This window comes from Mastomys coucha, unplaced genomic scaffold, assembly GCF_008632895.1.
Source record: "Mastomys coucha isolate ucsf_1 unplaced genomic scaffold, UCSF_Mcou_1 pScaffold15, whole genome shotgun sequence".
Lineage (NCBI taxonomy): Eukaryota > Metazoa > Chordata > Mammalia > Rodentia > Muridae > Mastomys > Mastomys coucha.
The window spans coordinates 22,742,836-22,767,916 of record NW_022196897.1 but is presented as its reverse complement, the minus strand read 5'-3'; the positions used below and the strand labels follow the sequence as shown (position 1 = coordinate 22,767,916).

Below are 25,081 nucleotides of genomic sequence, written 5' to 3'. Positions count from 1 at the left end.
AAAAAAAAAAAATGCCATCATGAAACAAAATTTTGTATGCTGCTTTGAAAAATAGATCAAATACTACTGGACAGTGAAAAGGAACTATGGCCACACAAAAGACACCCACACACACGTGCATACAGAGACACATGCACATACATGCATGTCTGCACACACACACACACACACACACACACACACACACACACAGAGCAAGCATGCCCTTAACCCTTAAGGTATGTATGTTTTCTTAACAACTGTCATCCAATCTTAGGAATTTTTTAATTTTTTTTTAATTGAAAGTAAATTTTCCCCAACATAATATTTTTATTAATTATTTGGGAATTTCATGCAGTGTGCCCGATTACACTCACTTTCCATCTCACCCAGGTCCACTATCTTACCCTTGCACCCTCCCCCCCAGAAAAAAAATACACCAAGACCAATTTGTGTTGCCCATATACTCACTGGAGCATAGTCAAACGCCCAGTGGCCAGCTCCTGAAAGAAAACTGTCCTTCCCCACCTCCCCCCACTAGAAGCCATCTACTGGAAAGAGCTAAACTTCAAATATCTTCATTATAATTTTTAAGGACTCTCTTCAACAGCTTCCTCTCTGTACTGTTTCTTTTGGGGGATGTCTCTCGTTCTCAGTTATGAGTCTTCAATCATTGATTCCACTGTAAAAGAAGCTTCCTTACCCATAGCAGCCAACGGCAGCATGGATCATGGACTTCCACATGGTTTCCAGAGGCAGTATGGACCGCAAATAACCACAAGCCTCTGGAAGCAGCAATATTGGTCCTGAGTTAGATAAGCTACAGGTGCATGAGCGCCTGTTAATGTAACTTACTAGCCCAGCAGTCACAGAAGGTTAGCTTGTGCTCTGGAATTGGTTTGTCCCTAAATCCTACAACTGTAACCTTAGGCAAGATACCCAAATCTCTTTTTAATCTCATCTCTAAAGTGGTATCCTCATCTGTAAATACAGAAGTAATAATAGTAACTACCTTACAAAGATGTAGGAATTTAAATAATAGCATATAAAGTGTTTACATGTATGGAACACTTGACACAGTTCTGGTTTTGGGGGGGTTAAAACTTTTTATTGATTCTGTGTGAATTTCATATCATGTACCCCAATCCACTTATCTCCAGTCCCTTTGTATCTGCCCTCTACCCTTGCAGCCTCCCTCCACAACAAAAGAAAATAAAAGACAAAATGAAAAGTCTGGTCATGTAAGTTGTAGTGTGTCCCACAGTACACCCTTCTGCCCACACATCTTTACTTGCAAATGTTCATTGCAATGCATCATTGGTCTGGTTTCTGCTACTCACTATCAATACTGGATCCTTACTGAGACTCCTTTTGGATATCCTTTTGTAGCCCTAGTCCCATGTCAAGGAGGTCCTGCAGCTTCATGGACTCCAGCAGTTTAGAGATGGGGTAGATGTTGGGGTGGGCCAACCCTGGATCTGGGCCTGGGTGGTAGCTGAGTTGGTCAAGCTGCCTGTTCTCCGGCACTCACACCATAACACTGAGCTCTTCAGTACTGGCCCTGTTAAATCACCCAGTGCCTCAGCTGTGGAGAGCCATTGTTGGGAGTTTGACTACAGGCTATAAGTCATCAACAAATTCCCTTACTATATAGAGACTAACCATAAATTCTGTGACTCTAGAAACCTTGACTAATATATTATCTCTGCACCACATATTTCCACATAAAGGCTCCCATGGTGGGCAGGCCTTTGTATGTCTCAGATCTGGTTCTTTTTTTTTTTTTTTTAGATTTATTTTATGCATGAGTACACACTGTAGCTGTACAAATAGTTGTGAGCCTTCATCTGGTTGATGGGAATTGACTTTAGGACCTCTGCTCGCTCTGCTCGCTCCAGTCAGCCCCTCTTGCACTGGTCAACCCCCCTTGCTCTGGTTGGCCCCGCTCACTCTGGCTCAAAGATTTACTTATTGTTATAAATAAGTACACTGTAGCTGTCTTCAGACGCACCAGAAGAGGGCGTCATATCTTATTATGGGTGGTTGTGAGCCACCATGTGGTTGCTGGGATTTGAATTCAGGACCTTTGGAAGAGCCGTCAGTGCTCTTACATGCTGAGCCATCTCACCAGCCCTCAGATCTGGCTCTTAATACTAAAAGTCTTGCTGCTTTTTGTCCAACCCTGAAGACAGTGTGATAAGAGTATGATTGGGATAGAGGATGAGGGCCCAGTCAGTCTCCATGGGTCACTGAGCAGATGTTGAGTATCCTTAAAGCACTGAGATGAGATTCAGGAGGTAAAAGGGAAAGAACTAACTCTTAAATTGTCCTCTGACCTCCACATTCAATATGGTATATATGCACAAACACACTTTTTATTATGTGTGTAGGGGTTTTGCTTGCATGCATATCTATGTATTACTTGCATTCCTGGTACCCAGACCAGAAAAGATCCCCTGGGACTGGATTTACAAACACTCGTGAACCACTATGTGGGTGCTGGGAATTTAACTTGGGTCCTCTGGAAGAATAGCCAGTGCCCTTAACTGCTGAGCTTTCTCTCCAGCCCCTAAAGTTTAATTAAAAAAAAAAAAAGCACTGTCAGACTAATAAAAATCGTTATTAGTGTTCATAAGTTATTTAAATTCTCCCTGAAAGCCACTTGTCTAATGTTCACTTCCTATAAATAAGAAGTGGGGGGAGCCGGGCAGTGGTGGTGCACACCTTTAATCCTAGCACTTGGGAGGCAGAGGCAGGCAGATTTCTTGAGTTCGAGGCCAGCCTGGTCTACAGAGTGAGTTCCAAGACAGCCAGGGATATACAGAGAAACCCTGTCTTGTAAAAAGGGGAAAGGCTGTGATTGGCCCAAACATAAACTTCCATAACTGTGGTTGATTCAGACCCTTCTCTGGCTGTGTAATCAAGCTGCTGAGAATGCTGTAATCAAGTCACTCAAGTCAATCAAGTTGGCTGGGAGACAGTCTCCTACACCTCTCACCCTCCTGTTGTAACATTAAGCCTAGTAAAGCCCTTCTCACTAGTGATCTCTCCAACATTCAGTACCGTGTGCTGAGCTGGTTACACAGAGAGAAAGGCTGATGGTAGGTGGGAAACTCTCATGGTAGCAGCAAGACAATCAGTCAGCATGGAAAGCTTAGAAAGTGGCAAGGTGATTGACAGCTGGAGCAGCAGCAGAGAGGTCAGGAAAGGAGGAAGGACAGAAGACCTAGAGAGCTGAAGGAGAAAAGTCTGTAACAATCTGGGCAGTGGTGGTGCACGCCTTTAATCCCAGCACTTGGGAGGCAGGCAGATTTCTGAGTTCCAGGCTACACAGAGAAGCCCTGTCTCAAAAAAAAAAAAAAAAAAAAAAAAGTTTGTAACAACTGAGAAGGGAGGCTCACTTCCCCAACACCGGAAGTAGACCTTGAGCTCTTGATTACCCTACATCTGCTCGCAAAGTGCTGGGAGTATGCACCTGGGCCACCTCTAGCTTGGTTGTCAAGTCTTTAAAGCTAAGATTCTCAGGCACCATGGGCCAAGAGTTGCAACACTAGCAGGCGTTAAGGGCTAAGGAACTAGGTCTACACAAGGGTAACCCCTGTAGAGCTAAGGGTCTAGATACTCAAGGCTTGAATAAAAACTTAATAACTCCTCCCTTTTCTCCTAGTTCTTGCCCTTCTCTGCTTGTTGTTCTGGTGCATGCTGTAAAACAAGGGAAACAAAAGCTTTAAATAGGAAAAAAAGTTGGGCAATGATGGCACACACCTTTAGTTCCAGAACTTTGGAGAGGCAGGCAGATCTTTGAGTTCAAGGTCAGCTTGGTCTACAAGAGCGAGTTCAGGCCAGCCAGGGTTACAGAGAAACCCTGTCCCATCAAACAAAGCTTTCACACAGCAGCCTTTAAAGAGTTTCTTGCTTACCACTTCTATCTGGAGAGACCAAACGGATTCAAGCTAGTGAGTTGATAAATAACAAGTGTTGCAGAGAACAGTCATCTCCATGGTTGAGAAACCACGTTCTGGACAGCGTGCAAGTATGTGCTGTGATTCAAGCTTAACTCACTCGGTAGACTCCCTTACCATTTTTTGTTTTCCTCAGTACTTGCTCCTTGCCGTATACTTTGGTATTTATGCTGTCTTCCTCCTACAACTAGACGTAGACCTCACGCAGTTAGGGATTTGTTAAACTGTGTCAGAACCATGTTTAGGAGGTGCCAAGTGTCAGTGGGCTGTTTGAATATAGTCGCATGTCAATTTGGAGCCTTAGCCCTTTCTCCCCTGTGAAATATTACCCTAACTTGGTTAAGAAAAAAAAAGGTAGATGAGGAAAAATAAACATTGTGCAAATCGAGAGAGCCGCCTTGTTGAGGATCATAAGGTGTAAGCGCAGACAGGCGATTAGGCACAAATTCGGCCCTTCTGCACAGTCCGGGCCAGTCTTCGACGTCCCCGGCCGGCGGGAGCCGGAAGTAGAGCCGCTTCCGCCCGGCGCTGGGCGTCGGAGGGGCGCGCGGAGATGACGCAATAGCACCGGAAGCCGCTCCCCTGTGAGGCTGCGGACCCAGAGCAGCGGCCGTAGGTCCAGGTCTGTATTTGCGATTGGCCGGGCCGGGCCGGGCTGGGCAGGACTCCCCAGCGCCCGCGGCGTTGCTGACCCGCCGCCCCGGCTTGTCTTCTCCCTTTCCCCGCAGGCGCCATGGCTGCGGAGCGGACCCGGCCGCTGCGACGCTCTGGCGGCCCGAGCGCGCCTAGTCGGTGTGAGCCCGGCGCGAGGTCCCGGGCCCCGGGGCGCTCGCTCAGGTCAGTGCCGCGCGGAACACGGCTCCGGGAGCACGGGACCAAGGGAGTCACGAACGGGCTCAGACTCGGAGTTAATTTTAGACAGGAAAATTAGAGCTAAGAGTTCCTGCCTTCCGCTACCTCGGTTTTTCTAGCAGCGAAACGATTTAACATTGATGCCCCAAGGCTACTACTTTAATTAAAGATGATGAAATGTGGACAGGTGGTTTATAAAATGCAGAACGTTGTAGTATGTGTAGGAAGGCACCATGCTTGTGGGTATGCCTTGAAAACAGGTGTGTATTTGGGATGATGCTTTTTTTTTAAAGAGGGAGAAGTGACAGTATTAGTACTACGTTACAACAGTAATTGGCATTTATTGTAGGCTAATAGTGTGCCAGATACTGTGCAGAACGCTGTTTAATCCTCACAATCTTGTAGGTAAAACGGTACCAGGCGACAGTTTACAAGTGAGGAAATTTGGCTTGAAACACATGAAATGATTTGCCCACGGTTACCCAACAAGTGGATTAAAGGCGTGCGCCACCACCGCCCGGCTAATATTTATCTTTTGTTTTTTAAAAAATTATTTTTAGTGTTTCTATATGTATATATGTAGGATGTTGGAGGGGACATGTATATGCCAGTGTGTGTGTGTGTATGTGTTTGTCTACAGCTTTATGGAGTCAGTTTTCTCCTTCTAAACCCACTGAGCCATCTCACAGGCCTGAAGTTTTGATCCTTACCTGCACAGGTTATGCAGACTAGGAGGGGAAACATTCAAAGTTTGTACCCACAATGCCTTGCCTGTAGAAGATGCAGGAGTGGAAGTTTTGCTTTAGGAGGGGGGAGACTGGGTACTATTGAGCTGCTGCTTCCTGTGTAACTTTGGTAGAGCACACTACCTCTTGGGCCATAGACTTTGTTGGTAAGAGCAGTAGTACTTATATTTTCTATGAACTATGTTAAGATCAAGTGTGATATTTGTAGGCACTGCTTCAGTTATAAGGACCAACATATAGTTGCTTAGAAGCAGAAACTAAATTCATGCTCTCATCTCCCAGTTTAGGAATGTTTATCATACTACACATTTCCTCAGAGCTCTGTGATTGTTTCTGTTAAGGGCTGGAGAACAAGTTAAATGTTTACATTGAGAAGGGTGAGAGAAGCAAGATAGCAAGGGGTGTGTGTAAAGAGAAGAGATCCATGGAAGCAGTTAGAACGAGCTTGGAAGCAGTTCACATCCTACCTGCATACTCTGCATCTTTTCTGTTTCTCACGTACGCTGCTAAGTCAGAATAGCTTCTGTTTTACAAACGGAAGCTTAGACATTAGCTGAATCAGCTTTTTAGAAAAATGACTGGTCTAGCTCTTTTATTTATCCCAGCTTGCCTCTGTATTCAGCAGCCCTGTCTCTTTACACAGTAGGAAATTCTGGAATTGGCTATTCCATTGTTGAAAGGAATGCTCTGAGGAGTAAAAGCACCTCCTCATGTTGAATTGAAATCCCACTTCCTGAGGCTTCCTGTGGAAGGCTCCCCTGTCCCCTGTGCTGCCAGTACATGGCTTATTCCTAGATGCTCTGGGAACAAGTTCGGCTTAGACTGTGGCTCTAAGGAAGTTCCCTCCAAACTAGTTGATTCTTTTAGAAAAGTAAAAATTGGTGGGTTTTACTAGTATGCTCTGCATAGTTAAATGGTTTTAGACAGGCTCTGTGGCACACACCGAGGATCCCAAGTCAGGCCAGTTGGAGCCAAATAATGACCTATCTCAGTAAAAGAGAAAGTGAAAACAAAACAAAACAATGGCTCAGGTGCCCACCTCATTGTCTGGGGAAACATTCTTTTTTGTTTATTTGTTTGTTTGTTTTGTTTTTTGTTTTTCTTGTTTTTGAGACATGGTTTCTCTGTGTAGCCCTGGCTGTCCTGGAACTCACTCTGTAGACTAGGCTGGCCTCGAACTCAAAAATCTGCCTGCCTCTGCCTCCCAAGTGCTGGGATTAAAGGCGTGGGCCACCACTGCCTGGCCAGGGGAACATTCTTAAAAGTAGGATTTCTGGATGTGTTACAGAGGGACTGAACTAAGGTTCAGACAAAAGAGGTTTATTTTTGAGATGAGTTGGTAGACTTAGGTGAACTGCTTATTCTTTTAGGAGGTAGAAAACTAGACTTTTCATATAAATTAAAATGTCCTTTAGCCCCAAACCTGACTTGGAATACTGTCTTCAGAGGCCCAGGCTGTTTGAAACATTTGGTTGAGTCTACTAATACTGGTTTTTGTCTGAAATGTTCTTGCCAAAGTAGAAACAAAAACCTGGATTTTACTCACTTTAGATGAACAAAGTTGGAAGATGAGATCTGACTTTTATAGATCTAATCTAGGTAACATGCCAGGAAAGAAATTTATTTTCTCCCAGATTGAATATTTTTTTTTAATTAGATGACAAGTAAGAAGAAAAAATCCCCCTCCCCAAAAGCCATGGAAGTTTCTAAATATAATAATTAAACTGCATTCCCACGAAACTGTTACCCAATATCAGCATCTACCAACACAACAATTCTTTTTCCGATTAATCTTTTTTTTTCCTTTTTTTTTTCTCCTTTTTTCGAAACAGTTTTCTCTGTATGGCCTTGGGAGTCCTGAAACTCTCTATGTAGGCCAAGCTGGTCTCAAACTCCACCTGCCCCTGCCTCCCAATCTCTGTGATTAAAGGTGTGTAGTACCCTCTCCCAGCTTTTAATCTTCATTGTAAAGAATATGTAGATACCTGTTGATATATAAGGTACTTTAAAGTTCCTTTGTCCCATTTAGCTCTGAAAAATTTGTTACTTTCCCCAAACCTAAAATGGTATAATCAGGTAAACATAGTGTCAGCAGATCATATTACCAAATTAGATTCTTAGGAAAGGGAAATCGGACTGCTTTTTTTCTTCCTCCTCCTCTGCCTCCAATGGCTCTTACAGTCTAGGCTAAGCTGAACTAACAACAGCCAAAGCTAGCCTGAACCTTCAGTCCTCTTGACTTCACCTTGGCAGTGGGGTTATAGGTATGCCAGCTGCTGTGCTGATCTTGAGAGCCTCTATTCTGTTCTGCAGTTCCACTAGCTTTATGGCAGGCATTTACTTAGTTTCTTGGGCCTGTATTTTCTTCATTTGCAAAGTAAAAATGAGAAGTGTTTTGGGTGAGCATCCAAATGACTATATTTTGCTTTGTATATTTGAAATGTGGTATTGGAGTATTCCCAGGTTTGTCTCCAACTTAGTTATCTTGTAAGGGCAGCCTCTAAGAAGCTAGGATTGTATGTTTCACTGTGCCAGCGTCATGAGGATTATTAGTTGGCTTTATCTTACAGGCTACAAGGACCCTCATGGCTCTGTAGGGAACACAGTTAAAAGTTGTCTCTAGCTTATGTGAGGCTTGTAAAAGTAAACTGTAGCCTTTAGTAACCATGTTCTCTCTAACAGACAGCACTATAAGGGAGTGGAATACCAGAATACCTGCGGCACATAGCTTATTACATGTTTGTTTTTTCTTTCTTCACACCTTTGCTTCAACATCTATTGTAGAACCAAGCTTTGTGATTTGGGGTGGCAGGTCTGCTTGTACCTAGTAGCATAACTGATACAGAGGCCACATCTCCAGAGCTTTGTGTATGTTACATCCTGGTGCCATTCTTGTGATTTTATTTCCCAAATGGAGTTCATTTAGTAAGGAAGGTACTAAGGAGGAAGTTTTGTAATGGTTTGAGTGGAAGGTTGTATGTAGACTAGAATACTCTTTATGAATGAATGTTCTATAAATTTTTTTGGTGACAGTGCTTGTGGTATATGTTAGACTTCAAAGGGAGCAAGTCACATACTGACATACATTCCTCTGACATGTTTACTATATCATGATTTTTAAAAATGTTTTCTTAGATGCATTTTCTTTTGTATGCATGGGACCTTTCAGATATAGCATATTAAAGATAAGCATAAAGTTGTAATGCCAATTTTTACACTAATTTTTAATACTTCATTTATTATCCAATCTTTTTGAACAGAACTAATACAATATTTTGATGTGCCACAGGTAAATATTTCCATAACCTTATGGAGAGAAAGGACTTTGAGACATGGCTTGATAACATTTCTGTTACATTTCTTTCTCTGACGGACTTGCAGAAAAATGAAACTCTGGATCACCTGATTAGTCTGAGTGGGGCAGTCCAGCTCAGGCATCTCTCCAATAACCTGGAGACTCTCCTCAAGCGGGACTTCCTCAAACTCCTTCCCCTGGAGCTCAGTTTTTATTTGTTAAAATGGCTCGATCCTCAGACTTTACTCACATGCTGCCTGGTCTCTAAGCAGTGGAATAAGGTGATAAGTGCCTGTACAGAGGTGTGGCAGACTGCATGTAAAAATTTGGGCTGGCAGATAGATGATTCTGTTCAGGACGCATTGCACTGGAAGAAGGTTTACTTGAAGGCTATTTTGAGGATGAAGCAACTGGAGGACCATGAAGCTTTTGAGACCTCTTCATTAATTGGACATAGCGCCAGAGTGTATGCACTTTACTACAAAGATGGACTTCTTTGTACAGGTAAGGGACCTGGGGGAGTTGTGGAGGAGGGGAGACAGTGCCCTTTTTCTTTAATAACTTTCAAGGGTTAATCCTTCTAAGCTCCCTTTTGAGAAGAGCCAGTGTTGCTTATATGGGATATTGGGAATGGCATTTCCTCTGATTAGATGTCCCCACTCCCCTCATGCTCTTCCCCCTGGAGAAGAGTCATTTATATAAAGATTTATGAGAAGTTTTACACATTCTCTCCAGTATAGTGTGAATCAGAAAATTATAGGCTACTTATTTTTTTCTTTAAGCACATACCTTTAATCCCAGCACTCAGGAGAAGGCAGAGGCAGGAAGATCTTTAAGGTCAAGGCCAGACTGGACTAGAGTGAGTTCCAGGACACCAAGGGATTCACAGAGAAAAACAAAACAAAAAAACAAGAAAACAAAACCATTTTAGGTCTAGCAAGAACATTTTAGACGAACTATTTAACCTGTCTCTGTTTTTGCTGCCTCGAAAATAATGAGAAGGGAAAAATTCTTTCCTTGCTCTAAAATCCTGTGACCATAAGAATTAGATGGCAAGCTTAGACATGGCAACAAAGACAGCTGGATGGTTTTGGTTTTTTGGTTTTTTGGTTTTGTGGTTTTATTTTTTTAACCTTTTATTGATTGCTTCACATCATTCACCAAGTCCCACTCATCTCCATTCCTTTGAATCCAACCCCTGCCCTAGCAACCTCTCCACAAAAGACAATCTCACACACACAAAGCATAGACATCTCATCATGGAAGCTTTAGCATGTTATAGTGTGTCCATACTATACTACTACCATATACCCTTCTGTCCACCCATCTTCACTTGCAAATGTTAATTGCAATAAGTCTTTGGTCTGGTTGGAGGATTCTGGCTACTGTCCTGACGGGATTCCTGTTATCCTGCTGTTGCCCCATATCATGGCAATCCTGTAGCTTTAGATCCAGAAGACCAGCCCTTTCAGGTGCTCCAACAGTTCACAGATGATGTAGATGTCGGGGTGGGCCAACTCAAAGTCTTGGATCTGGGCCTGGGTGGTAGCTGGGCTGGTCAGCTTGCCAGCTCTCCCACACCTGCAGCACCACTAGGGTTAGCTCTCCAGCACTGCTCCAGATAGGCTACCCATGGTGGCAAGAGGCAGGTCAGCTTTCATGCTCTCATGCCCACTGTGCTGCCCTGTAGAAGCCCAGGGCCTACTCTTTCCAGTGCTAACAGATTTTTACACTAAGCATGTAAGTGACTGTGTGGCACACTATTCTGTACAGTCCAAAGAGTGATCTACCATAGCAGTGCTTCCAGTTTTGAATGAGTTTATTAAGTCTATGGTAAGTAAAAAGTTAGAGAATAAATAGCAAGCAGTAGAACAAAGCAACAGAGAGCAAAACATGCAAACTTGACCTCGGAGAGGCTCAGTCATTCATCCTGGCTCATTATCATAGCCTTGATTTGGCTGATAGAGACCTGTTCATACTGGGATAAGATAAAATCAATCAAGCTTGGGTATCAGTGTGGCTTTAGGGCTATGCACCGCAGGGGAAGGTCCCACATGGACTGTCTGAATTCCCCAAGAGACAAGCCTGATTTGCAAAGAGGTTTGTTATCTATTTTTAACCTGAAAATCTTCTGTAAGGCTTTGCCTCCCCTCCCAAAAGATACCAAGAGCCATGAATGTGGGATGTGATGCCAATCTGACCCACGGAGGAATCAGGCCAATGTCCCACCAGCTGGTCAATGCCCACTCATCCAAGGATGAGATAATTATTTGATCACCTCAGTTCCTTAGACATCTAGCATTAATGGAGCAGCCTGACTGGGAGAGCAAACAAAAGATAGCACTATCAATACAGGACTTACAAACTTTCAGCAGAAATCAACTGGAGAAGCCCCCTTGAGACAGCCTTCTGGCTTTCCTAATTAAAAGAGTCCTATAGAGTGAGACTTCTGAGTAAATGATAGCAGATGACATCATCAAATTGGGATCCCTGAGAAACTGACTAGTGAAGTTGAGATAGTCATTTGTATTTCCAGTTGAGTTTTCTTTCCTTGGATAAGCTTGCCTGGCTGAACTTCTGCTTTCCCTGTTCCCACTGCAGGTATTTTTATATTATAAACAGTAGTAAGTTTGGTTAGAAAAAACTTACCTTCTAGGTATTCTGAAGGATACAGTCTTTTAAACACCCTTAATAGCTACTTCCTGTATTTTGTTTTTTGTTTGTTGTTGTTGTTTTTTTGTTTTTGTTTTTCTTTAGATTTATTTATTGTTATATGTAAGTACAATGTAGCTATCTTCAGACACACCAAAAGAGGGCGTCACTACAGATGTTTGTGAGCCACCATGTGGTTATTGGGACTTGAACTCACAACCTTCAGAAGAGCAGTAGGTGCTCTTAACCACTCTGCCATCTAACCAGCCCTGTTGTTTTTTTCTTAGTTATAAGCCAGGGGGTCAACTTGTTCTTGAACAAAGTGCCTTGGAGGACACTTGAAGTAAATGTGCTGGATGTCTTAGTCACTTTTCTATTGCTGTGATAAATAAGACACCATGGCAAAGCAACATCAAAGAAGGCATTTAATTTGGGGCTTATGGATCCAGGGTCCTTGACCATGGCCAGGAGCACAGCAGCATGCACATAGGAGGTACTGGAGTAGTAGCTGAGAACACAAGGCAGAGAAAGCTAACTAAGAATGGCTTGGACTTTTGAAGCCTCAAAGCCCACTCCCAGTGACATACCTCCTCCATAATCCTTTGCAAACAGTTCCGCCAACTGGGGACCAAGTATCCACTTATGAGTGTATGGGTACCATGCTCATTCAAACTACCACACTGCAATACAGGACAGGAGAAACTTTACTCTCAAAGTTCACATTTATTTATTTATTTATTTATTTATTTATTTATTTATTTGAGTACACTGTAGCAGTCTTCTAGAAGAGTGCATCAGATCCCATTACAGATGGTTGTGAGCCACCACGTGGTTTTGGGAATTGAACTCAGGACCTCTGTGAAGAAAGGTCAGTGCTCTTAACTGCTGAGTCATTCCTCCAGCCCAAGTTCACTTTCAGCAATCTTAAATAAAGTACATGACAGTGTACCCATATAATATACATTATATATGCAATTGTTAAATTTAAATTGTTGCTTTACTATAGAATTTTAATGGACGCATTTCTACAAATGATTCATATACCTGTCTGCATTTAGGCACCATATTTGTTGTTGTTTTGTTTTGCTTTAAAAGACAGGATTTCTTTGTGTCGCTTTTTTTCTTTTTTCCTTTAAGACATGGTTTCTCTCTGCTGCCCTGGCTATCCTGGAACTCACCTTGCAGACCAGGCTGGCCTTGAACCCACAGAGATCCACCCTAACTAGCACATTTTGAGGGGTAATATAACCCCTTAGTAGGCTGTGTATGGAATGGTTCTAGGAATTTATTTACTAATTTATATGAGTGTTTTGTCTGCACACCCAAAGAGGGCATCAGATCTCATGAGACTACAGTTATAAATGGTTATGAGCTACCATGTGGATGCTGGGGATTGAACTCAGGATCTCTAGAAGAAAGGTCAGTGCTCTTATCCACTGAGCCATCTCTCTAGCCCCCAACTTTTTTTTTTACTCTTTTAATTTTTGTTTATGCACGTCTGAATTTAGGAACACACCCATAACTACATGCTTTAGCAGAGGCCAAAAGTGGATATCAGATCCTCTAGAGCTAGAGTGTGTGGTGCCTGACATGGGTACTGGGGCCCAAACTAGGGCCCTCTGCAAGAGTAGCATGCGCTCTTACCGAGCCATCGCTCCAGTGGTTCTAGTTCTTACCAGCAGTCCAGTGCCTGTCACATCATATACATTGTGTATAGATAGCTGTTTATTTTTCATTCCAGGACATTTTTTAAATAAGTATTTTTGGAGTGCCAAAATTATATAACTTTTGCTTTTAATAAGCATTAATTGTTTCTTTGTGTAAATATGCGGTGTAGCTATTTTCATGCTAAAGTATGTTCGAGTTTCTATTTTGTGAACATCCCTCTTTCCCCTGTTTGGATTTACTTTGACAGAGGCTAAAAAGTTGAGCTGTCAGTTCTGAGAGTGAATGATTGTTTGCTACTGCCTTTAAATACACATATACTGAATCACTGTTATGCTCTCAAAAGCCATAAAAAATATGCATTACTTTCATTCTTGCCAGGGTCAATCTCAACATATTTAAGAGTTAAGAGATAAGTTCTCAAGATTATTATAAATTGTATTTATGTATAAAGCACATTTCCCCATGTGGTGACTTATTCTTTAACATACCAGGCACTTTTCCAGTTTATCATTTGATTATGGCATTTCATGGTTTAAACTTACTTCATGCTTTATGTTTTCCCTGTAAGTCTGGTTTTTGGAAAATAATCATAGTTTTCTGTACTTTGATGGATGCACTTTTGTAGTTGTAGTGTTTTTATAGTCTTTGCAGGTTTTGTTTTGTTTTTTTAGATTAAGATGACATTGACTTGGGCACTCCTTACTTAAATATTAGCAGTGGATTTTTCTTTTTAGGGGTGAGGGGAGGCAATGTTTTTCTGTGTAACAGCCCTGGCTGTCCTGGAAGCCATTTTGTAGACCAGGCTGGTCTCAAACCCACAGAGATCTGCCTGCCTCTCTATCCCAGTGCTGGGTTAAAGGCATTCACTGGCCTCCAACCCTGGCCTGCTTTCTCTTTTTTTTTTTATTTGTTTGGGTATTTTGCCTGCTTATTATGTCTGGGTACCATGACAGTGCTTGGTAGAGGCCAGAAAAGAGCATCAAATCCCCTATAACTGTAGTTAAAGGTGATTGTGAGCCACCGTGTGGGTGTGGGAAATAGCGCATGTCTCTGCAAGAGCAGCCAGTGTTCTGGTTTAAACATGTTTCTAGCTTTAAAAAAAAGTTTGGTGGGGGAGGGTTAGGGAGTGGGAAAAGATGGGGAGAGAAAGGGATTGAAATTTGAGATAGGTCTCATTTTTGTAGCCTTCGCTAGCCTGAAGCTTACTAAATAATCCAGGCTGGCCTCAAATATGCAGCAATCCTTTTGTTCCAGCCTTCTGAGTTTGGGGATTACTGGCGTTCAAAATTATACTCAGCTTCATTTCTTTTCATGTAGAAAAAGTTGAACCATGGGAGGGGGAAATGATGAGTGGTTCAAGTATAAGGACTGGAGTTGGGACCACCTGAAGCCTGTGTGGCAGCCCACTTGTAATTCCAGCTTCCTAAGCAGACATGATGGTTAGGCAAGATGGTTCTATCAACAAGTCATATGGGTGAGCCCTAGGTTTGACTAAGAGACCCTGCCTCATAAAGAATAAAGGTGAGGGGTGGTAGAGGAAGTTATTTGTTGAAAAAGTACATGGGAAATACTCTTGGAGTTCTACTTGTAAAGTTAATATTTGTTAGTGGTCTCAAATCTGCATTTTTAATTCAATGCTAAGGAAATACCAGGCTTAGTTTGAAATTTCTTTTTTTTTTCCAAGACAGGGTTTCTCTGTGTAGCCTTGGCTGTCCTGGAACTCACTCTGTAGACCAGGCTAGCCTAGAACTCAGAAATCTGCCTGTCTCTGCCTCCCAAGTGCTGGGATTAAAGGTGTGTGCCACCAATGCCCAGCCACAAACACATTTCTTTAACACATATTTCTCTCAGTTGAAGTCTCAGGTATGCTGCCATTAGAAATTTCAAACTGCCAGGCAGTGGTGGCACACGCCTTTAATTCCAGCACTTGGGAGGCAGAGACAAGCAGATTTCTGAGTCCTAGGCTAGCCTGGTCTACAGAGTGAGTTCCAGGACAGCCGGGGCTATACAGAGAAACTCTGTCTCCCTCCCCACCCCACCCCCCAAAATATGTTTGTCTTCTTAAGGAATTTTTATGGGCATGTCTGTGATCTGGAGGGGCCAAAAGAGAGTGTCAGATTCCCTAGAGCTGGAGTAAATGCAGTTGTGAGCTGCCTATTACGGGTTCCGAGAAGCAAACTCAGTCTTCTAGAAGGTCACTAAGCATTCTTAACCATTGAGCTCTCTGTCCCAACTTTTATGTTTCTTAAGATCTTCAGTTTTCATTGTGGGTGAATTGTGGAATCCTGAGTTTGGCTGTGAGCTTATAGAGACTCTCAGATTAGTACTTTGAGAAAGCAGTGAGATGGTATTATCAAAGAAAGTGGTAGCTAAACAGTCAGCTGTTCTGAGGTAATTCTCCCTGTTTTGCAGTTTATTTATGAAATGATGAGAGGAATCTAGTGGACTTTGTGATAGTCAATAGCTACTTATTTATGAAACATCTGCTATTAAAAAACAATTTAGGAGAAGCAGGGCAGTTCTTTGCTTAGAGGATATACATGCTCCATCAGGAAGATGACTTAATGTAGGTGAAAGTCTCCCCAAGGATTGTGCCAGGTCACAGATACTTGCTTTTCCATAGTGCAGCTTCTTTCCATCATTACCGTGTAGGATTTAGGCATGGTGTGGCTAGATCTGACTATAGGAGAAGTCTAGATTTTTGGTGAAATGCACTGATTTATTTTTCAGTATTCTTTTGTTGTTGTTGTTTTTCAAGACAGGGTTTTTCTCTGGGTAGCCCTGGCTGTCCTGGAACTCACTGTGTGGACCAGGCTGGCCTCAAACTCAGAAATCTGCCTGCCTCTGCCTCCCAAGTGCTAGGATTAAAGGGGTGCACCACCATAGCCTGGCTCAATATTAATCTTTAGACTTTAAAATACTGGTTGGGTAGTATTCAGCTTATGAGCTTATAAGCAGTGCTCTAACTTACCTCTGGGTTGAGTGAGAAAAATGAGAGCTGTAACAACTCGAGTAGAGGACTGTGTGACTGAGGGTGTAGCTCAGTGAACAGTAGCCTTGTATGATGCCCCAATTCCACCCCCACCAGAAAGAAGAAAGAAAAGGTAGTTACTATTCTGCATTAGGAAAACGTTAGTGCTTGGTTTTAAAGAACTGACTAAAATTAATTAGTTTTTACACAAAGTATTTATTGATGGCCCCCACTCACTGTAGTTCAGGTGTTTTGAGTACTGCTTTCTCTAGAAAGAACATCATCCTGTTGGCTTTGCCTGTTAGCAAGCTGACAGAATGGTGCAGAAGCCAACACCCAGGAGTCTTCTGTTTGTACATGGTTAGAGACCATATGATAGAGAACATAGCAATTTCATATCTGTGAAGTAGGAACTGGGGTTGGCATCTGGGGCCTCACAGCAGGAAAGTCAGACCCCTTTCCACACAATGCTTGGTTTCAGCATTTTTTTTTTCTGCAACCTATTGGTGAGTTTCAGTGATCCCATAATACTCACATCCCTGCAAAGCCAACACCATGTAGACAGCACAGCTGCTGCAAGTTCTCCCCCTGATCCCACCCATAGCTGTAGTGGCTTCTCTATGTGATGGTGATTAAACCTAGGAAGACACTTCCCTGATATTTATTTTTCCAGCTCAGAATTCTTCAATGGTGTTTTCAGTTCAGGTTCTCCTTTTTCCAAAAGTAAGGTTTTCACTTTCAAATACCTGGCAGAACCATGAGTGAGTACCTTGCAAAGTAGAAGACTATTTTTATGCACTGTCCTAATATTGCAGGGTATGTAGCATTCTTGGCCTCTGCCTACTTGATGCCAGTAACGCCCCTCAGCTGATGCTATACAACAGTTTCTGAAATTTTGTGCCCTTAGGAGATAAGCATCCAGATCTCTTTCAGAGCCTCTAAGCTGCCAAGTTAAAGTCTTAACCCATTACAGCTTAGGTCGGGCTAAATCAGTCTAGAAGTAAGGTACTAAGAGGAAGTTTGATTTTAAAAAATTAAAAAAGGAGCCGGGGTGTGTTGGCCCATGCCTTTAATCCCAGCACTTGGGAGGCAGGCAGAGGCAGATGGATTTCTGAGTTCGAGGCCAGCCTGGTCTACAGAGTGAGCTCCAGGACAGCCAGGGCTACACAGAAAAACCAAGAAAGAAGGAAAAAAAAAACTGACAGTGGATTTTAGATAATAAAAGTTAAGTTTGGGATTAACTAAGTTTATTCACTTGTTGGATATCTAAGTGGAGATTCCCAATATATTTGAAGATATAAAGTGAGGGCTTTTAAGAGTACCCAAGACAACAGAGAGAAATGCAGGAGCACTATCCTAGCTAGGGCTAGGATAGTGAAACTTTTTTAATTTTTTTTGTTTGTTTGTTTTTTTGTTTTTCGAGACAGGGTTTCTCTGTATAGCCCTGGCTGTCCTGGAGCTCACTCTGTAGACCAGGGAATTATTTTTTTATTTGTATTTTATGTGCGTGGGTGCCTTGCTTGTATGTATATCTGTGTACCATGTGTATGTCTGTCTGGTGCCTGTAGAAGCCAGAAGAGTGTCAGGTCCCCTAGGATAGAGTTAAAGTTGTGAGCTGAACCCCAGGTCTCTACAGGAGCAGCAGCAAGACCCCTGACTCATATTTTAGATTTCTTTCTCTCTTCCTCCCTTCCCCCTTTGTTTGGGGGATGGAGAGCACTTACTGCTTTTGCAGAAGATCACCACCCACATGGTAGCTCACAATATCTGTAACAAGGGATCCAACACCCTTTCTGGCTTCCACAAGCATTGGTGCACAGACCAATACCCAGAAAACAACCATATGCCAAAAACCTTAAAAAAATCCTCAGTGTATATATCTCTGTGTAAAGGTCAAAGGACAACTTTGTGGAGCTGGTTCTCCTACATTTCCATGGTTGCAGGGACTGAACACTAAGCTTGAGCAGTATACACCTGCTGAGTCATCTTGCCAGCCTCCATCCTGAAAGTTTTTTTAAACCGTAAAACCTTTTCCTCAGCCGGGCAGTGGTGGCGCATGCCTTTAATTCCTCAAACACACCAAAGCTTGGCTTAAAAGTAGAACTGGAGTATAGTTGAGGAGCCAGTGATGCCCAAGCCTGAGGTATGTTGCAGGACATCTGCATGTTATGGAGCACAGCTGTAATCTCGGTGAACTCCATCTGAAACGTTTGTCTTTGGTTTTTTTGTTTATTTGTTTTTTTCCCGAGACAGGGTTTCTCTGTATTGCCTAGACTGTCCTGGAACTCACTCTGTAGACCAGGTGTGCACCAAAGGTGTGTGAACAAAGGTGTTCAGATGAGCTACCACTGCCCGGCTCATCTGAAACGTTTTATGCCTATGTATTTGCTGTGGTTTTTTGTGTTTCCCACTACTGACTTTGTAAATGGTATTTTATCTTACTTACCTGTCATATTTAAGGACATTGAGAGCGGGGCTTTCTTGTCTGACAGACATCTTACACACTGGCCATAGATCAGAAGGACCTCATTCTTTCTGTGCTCTGCTGTGCTGCACAGGAGCCACAAGCTGTTGGGTTCTTGAACTGTGGCTTTTGAATTATGAAATGGGAAATGCCAGGATAAAAGAACAAAGAGTGCTGTGTTCATATGTCCATACTTTGTTACATGTTAAAGTATTAGCACATTGACAAACTGAATTAAATAAAATACTTTTCATTTTTCTAAGTAACCATTAGAAGATAAATTATACGTGATTCCTATTGGATGCACTGTTGCCTGAATAACCAAACTGAGATTATAGGGTTTTAGTTCCTTAGCTTTAAATGAGAATGCTTTAGCTTCCTGTTTGTGTGGAATTTGTCTTTGTATGCTTATTCATTTTCTGTGGTGTTTTAGAACAACTTATAACCTTGCACCTGCTAGGCAGGCACCACTGAGCTGTGTCATCAGTGCACTGTGTATTTTAATAAAGATCCCTTGATGATCCTCAAGTTGCCCATCCATCACAAACCACCAGCAAACTCTACCCCTTGTCTTATAGAAAGGGGAACAGATTTAAATAGCTCCACGTGAAGTCTTGCCTACAGTCCTACAAGGAATGGTTATTTAGTCATCCTCTGAAACACTGCCTCTTAACTAAAGGTGGGGTTTTTTCCACTCCTTGGTTATCAAGACAGGTTTTCTCTGTGTAGCCCTGGCTGTTCTGGAATTTACTATGTAGACCAGATTGGCCTTGAGCTTGGAGATTCATCTGCTTCTGCCTTCCAAGCACCGAGACTAACAGCGTGTGCCCCAACTGCCCTGCTGGATTTTTTTTTTTTTTTTGGTTGTTGTTGGTCTGTTCTTTGTTTTGTTTTTTCAAGACAGGGTTTCTCTGTATAGTCCTGGATGTCATGGAACTCACTTTGTAGACCATGCTGGCCTTGAACTCAGAGACCTGCCTGCCTCTGCCTTCCAAGTGCTGGGATTAAAGGGGTGCGCCACCAGGCCTGGATTTTTTTTTTTTTTTTAATGTGCATTAGTGTTTTGCCTCCATCTGTATCTATGCCATGTGTGTTCTTGGAAGGTGAGGGCATCAGATCTCCTGGAACTGGAGTTACAGATGATTGTGGGCTGCCATGTGGGCACTGGGAATTGAATCCAGAGACTCTGCAAGAATATTATCTGCTCTGAGCCTTAGAGCCATCTCTCAGCCCCTAGTGAGGAGTATTTGTGGCCAATTTTATTCAGCCTTTGAAAACTGGCTTGTTGGTGCTTTCCTAGAATACAGTGTCCAGGATACAGAATAATTATTTAGTGTTCCTCAAAATTTCTTTTGTTGAGGCTCTAAAAGTAAATTTTGAGACAATATTAGGGATTGCTGATTTAATAAAAGCTCAGTCCTGAAATTATCATCATGATTAGTGTACCCTTTTCGTCAGAAGCCATGCTGAGTCCTACATTCTTGGCTGGGAACCCTGAAGAAAGAACAGACACATAATTAAGCTGGGATCAGGTGGGGTTCTCTAACCACAGTAAACCAGAACCTCAGTGTGTTTATTAGGTACATAACACTGGGAAAATTTAGTCTCAGTAGGTGTCTAGGACTGGCAGCCAGTCCCAGACTGTGAACAGCTAGAAGATGCCACAGTTCTTACCCTCTGCAACACATTGATCAGTTGTTTGTAAATACTCACGTTCATTCCCAAGGAAAGCTTGCTGTCTCTTTTAGCCTGGCCTGTATGTGGTTTTGCCAATTTACCATGGGCCAATTGGCCTTGCTTATGTCAAAATACACATTCATTCAGAACTTCACTCACTCAGGGCTTCCTCTACTTCCTTACAGACAGAAAGAAAACCAACTTTTTCCTATAGAATTTAAGATCTTTGTGATTTGATATGAATATCTGAGTAATTCTTCCTTAATATTTAGGTTTCTTGACATCTTTCAAGATGACTCAAGAAATTAATCACTTAGCTTATGTACAGAGTTATCTGACAATCTGAGAGTCACCTTTATGTCATTTTAGAATGCACTGTGCTTTCCTAGTCAGCATTCCTTATAACTCAGAACTGTGAGTTACAAGCATGCAAGTGTAAACATACAGCCATAAGTAAGATGAATTCAATCCAACCTGAAAGTTCTTAATAGCCAGAGATTTATGAACTGTTTCAAGTAGAAGCATAAAGGGGTGCTTTATGCTTCCAATCTATAGCCAGAAAAATTAAGGGAAAAAGACAGAAAGCTTGGATTCTGTCTTAGTAAGTTTAATGCCATTTTGAGGCCCAACAAGTCATGTCTTGTTTGTGCTCTGGTTTAAAGAACTATAGAGGGGACTATGGAGCTCCTCTTCAGGGGACTGACTTTCCTTCTTTAGGGTGTTAGGTCACACTAACCTTCCTGGTTTTTCTCTTCAAGGGTCAGATGACTTGTCTGCAAAGCTGTGGGATGTAAGCACCGGGCAGTGTGTTTACGGCATCCAGACCCACACTTGTGCAGCTGTGAAGTTCGATGAACAGAAGCTTGTGACAGGCTCCTTTGACAACACTGTGGCCTGCTGGGAATGGAGTTCTGGAGCCAGGACCCAGCACTTCCGGGGGCACACGGGGGCGGGTGTGTTCTCCTCCTTTTTCAAGGGTCTTTACAATTACTTTAGCCATGTCTCATAAGACTAAGAGTATAAGGTTTTTTTTTTTTTTTTTTTTTTTTGCTTGCTTTTAATGTACTACTTTCTCTTAACTAGTGAAGTTATTTTCCTGCATTTCAGTTACTTACATTTGGAATGTTTTGCACGTTTTGCTTTTCTTTAGCCTTTGAAACACTCTTTAGTGTATGCTGGAAGAAGCAGCTAGGCTGTCCTCATGTCTTTCTTGCTACAGTCATTTGTTTTTACTGGATTCCATACTACCACACTTAGACATTCAGATCACTCCACTTACAAATTTAGAGCTGAAAACCCCTGAACAGAACGTGGTTCACGCACTGTATGATCTTCACAGAGTACATGCAGTTAGTGGTTGGCTGCTAAGTGAGTAAAACAAGCAAACACCCTGGGATATCATGAAGGGAATCTCTGTTCTAGAATGTCATATTTACGAGCAGACTATAGAACACTCTGCCTATCTTGTTTATCCTGAGTGTCTTATGTTGTACCTGGTGCTTAGTATAATTTTCTAAACCCAATTCTCTTATAAAACACTCCTCCAGTTAAACTCATATTAAAAATTTTTTTAATCTGCTCTTATTTGTTTTAGAAATCTATGGTTTGTAGCCAAGTATAGTGGAACACACATTTAATCCACACTGGGTGTAGTAAAAACTTGGTAGGCAGAGTCAGGCAGGTTTGAGTTCGTTCAGGACAGCAGAGCTATGTGGAGAAACCCTGTCTCAAAAAGCAAACAAAAAGAAGTCCATGGCTTGGTACAGACCCTACCCATTAGAGTAATCCCACACAACTTCTAAGTGATTTCATTCCTTAACTCTAAAGTTTCTTGGCCCTGCTGGGCTTTTAATCCATGCATTGGCTGTCCACTCTACCAGAAGTCATATCTGATAGTCCTGGGCAGATTTAGTCATTCTCTTCAGTGTTTCTCTAGCAACCGGTAACCTCTTTTTAAAAAACAAAACAAAACAAAAAAACTTTCCCCTCAATTTTTAGAAGACCAGCATCTTCATCCTTAGGTCCCCGATATCCTTTTGAGTTTGATAGACATTTAAAAACAGATACTGAATATTCACTGTATGTCTTGAACTAGTTGCATGGTGTACAACATGAAGAAATTTAGACAGCGCTGACTGGATGGCTAAGTCTGACCTCTGAGATCCTTGTTTATGAGCCTGAGCGCTGTTCTTCAGCTTTTATGTTCGCCTTACTATCACTGCAGATCTTAAAAGGTCTGTCTGGGCTATCTAAAGTGTGTATGTGGTATCAGCAGGCAGCCTTAAAAAGGGATGCCATCGTTTCCATCTTGCTGAAGCGGACACAAATAGGAGAAAGTGAATTCTCTGAATTATTCCCAAAGCTTTCTCAACCTTAGGATAAACTATGGTAGTAATGATAATATTTTTGAAATAGATTTTCTTTGTATCATAAAATTGCTAGTTTAGTAGTTCAGTTCTTAATGTGCTCTGGTTAGGAAGTTCTGTGTTTGTACAGCTAGGAGACTAAATATTACTGTTTTTACAAAGGTCCAGTGACAGTGGAGCGTGTTTTTAACTGTGGTTATGTTGTATGCACTAGTGTTCAGTGTGGACTACAGTGATGAACTGGATATTTTGGTGAGTGGCTCTGCGGACTTCGCTGTGAAAGTATGGGCTCTGTCTGCTGGGACATGCCTGAATACACTCACCGGGCACACGGAGTGGGTCACCAAGGTAGGAAGACAAGGGATATCTTTGGTACCAGACTCCTTACGGGTTGGGAGTGGAGGATGGTAGACCTGTGTAGACTGTCGATAATTATAGCAGAATAGATTCACTCACTGAGCACAGTGGTATGCAATAGTAACCAGTATGTAAAAGCCACTTTTATCTGAGTGTAGTGGTATATGTCTATAATCCTGACACTTAAAAGGCAAAGGCAGAAATACCAGGAGTACGAGGCCAGCCCTGGGCTACATAAAGATACCCTCAGATTCAGAACTGTAATTTTTGTTTCAGAAAAATGAGTGTTTGTAAGTTTAGTGAGTGGTAGATTGCTTGCCCAGCATGAGGCTCTGGGTTTGATTCTTAAGATTACAAATAGACATACACACACATACACACACACAAAAAAACAAAAACCAAAAAAAAAAAGCAATGCCTAAAAAAAAAACAAACACCAACAACAAAAAAAAAATCAGTGTTTACAAAATGTGAGATAGCCAGGTGGTGGTGGCACAGGCCTTTAATCCCAGCACTTGGGAGGCAGAGGCAGGCAGATTTCTGAGTTCGAGGCCAGCCTGGCCTACAGAGTGAGTTCCAGGACAGCCAGGGCTGTTTTGAAACCCTGTCTCAAACAAACAAACAAACAAAAAAAAAAGGTGAGATAGGGAGGGGCTGGGGTGCATTGATAGCCCTGTATAAGGCCCTAAGATCACACCCAGCACCGCCGTGACAAAAATAGAAGGGAAGCAAAGAAGAGGAGTCTTTAAGAGAATACTGGGATGTTTTCTTATTCTCAAAACAAAGCTGTTGTGTTTTAAATGCAGTATTAGTGATGGATATGTTACGCAGACACACTTCTTAAGTACACTGTGCTATTTTCTAAGAGGCTGAGTATCTAAGAGTAAACAAAATAGACCTTGGCCTGAACTGATGGATTTTAATCTCATAGAAATGGTTATAAAGTAGAACTGTCCAAAGAGAATTCCATATAATTAAGTTCTATGAAGAAGACATATAGTGAACCATAAGAAAGTCTAGAGACTAATTAGGACAAGCATTTTGAGAAGGGCAGAACAAAGGTGACTAGGAGATAGCTGCGGGTGGAGCAGATAGAGTGTGGTTCATATGCATGTGTTTGGTTAGGAAATATACCTGAAGGCCAGTGCAGCCATGCTATAGAGCTGATAGCTGGCCTCACATAAGTTAGTGACTATAGTAAGGTTGGTAGATAATAGAAATATATTGGGAAAACCATTGGAGGTTGGTTGGGTAATCTAAAATTTTCTCTGAATAGGTAAGAGTAAGGTCAGGGTAATATGTGAGAAGATAGGGAACTGCTTATTCATTTGTTAAACACAGAAACTGCTTGTCACAGGCAACCTTAGTGGGTGTGGTCTCAAGATTCTGCCTATGATATGGACAGGTTCCCCCTTTCATGACCTGAACACTGTCATCTATGTTTTAAGATTACTAAGACCTAACAATAACAGATGACCCCAAGTGCTGTGGAATTTTGCCTTCCCCTGTTACTACTGTTTGCATGGTTTTATTTGATTTTCACTGCATTTATTTGAAGTAAGGTAATGGGCATTTTGCCTCATACCTTACAAATGAATAAACCGAAAAGTAGTAAGTCCAGAATATAGCTCAGCAGGAGGCTATCTATGTGAACATTTTTCCATTCCTTAATTAAGGACTGGGTCTTTTTATGTGGCCATGGTTGACCTGGACTCACTATGTACACCATACTAACCTTGTTCTCATAGAAATCTGCATGTATCTGCCTTCCACATGCTGGGGATTAAAGGCACACATTTCCATACTTGGTTCCTTATATTTGTGTGTATATGTGTGCATGTCTGTGCCTAATAACAGCAGAAATTAATAATAAACTGAGTGTATTACTTGAGGTCAGACATGGTAGACAAGTAATTTCCCATGCTACATCCCAAGTCCACACCTTACAGTTTTACAAATTAGTCCTGATGTTAGCACTTCCAACTAAAGATTACATGCTCCCACCAGACAATGGTGGCACATGCCAGCACTCGGGAGGCAGAGGAGGGTGGATCTCTGAGTTTGAGGCCAGCCTGATCTATAGAGTGAGTTC

The 25,081-nt window shown here is 42.1% G+C and overlaps 2 protein-coding genes across 5 annotated transcripts in view; one reads left to right on the top strand and one right to left on the bottom strand.

Moving 5' to 3' along the window:
- LOC116090048 (putative UDP-GlcNAc:betaGal beta-1,3-N-acetylglucosaminyltransferase LOC100288842) overlaps positions 1 to 4,422 on the bottom strand; it is an 8,948-nt gene extending 4,526 nt beyond the window's left edge. Inside the window, exon 1 of the mRNA XM_031369958.1 lies at positions 4,059 to 4,422. The gene's annotated coding sequence lies outside the window, so the exon portion shown is untranslated. The remainder of the gene's footprint in view (positions 1 to 4,058) is intronic.
- A 20-nt stretch (positions 4,423 to 4,442) lies between these two features.
- Positions 4,443 to 25,081, top strand: part of Fbxw2 (F-box and WD repeat domain containing 2) — a 23,435-nt gene continuing 2,796 nt past the window's right edge. Inside the window, exons 1-5 of one of the 4 annotated variants that reach the window (XM_031369954.1) lie at positions 4,443 to 4,563; positions 4,670 to 4,778; positions 8,829 to 9,338; positions 21,025 to 21,219; positions 22,847 to 22,980. In XM_031369954.1, the coding sequence (XP_031225814.1) occupies positions 8,849 to 9,338; positions 21,025 to 21,219; positions 22,847 to 22,980 (819 nt within the window). In that variant the 5' untranslated portion in view covers positions 4,443 to 4,563; positions 4,670 to 4,778; positions 8,829 to 8,848. Of the gene's footprint in view, positions 4,564 to 4,669; positions 5,054 to 8,828; positions 9,339 to 21,024; positions 21,220 to 22,846; positions 22,981 to 25,081 lie in introns of those variants that run through there. The other 3 variants (XM_031369955.1, XM_031369953.1, XM_031369957.1) reach the window with 3 other exon arrangements.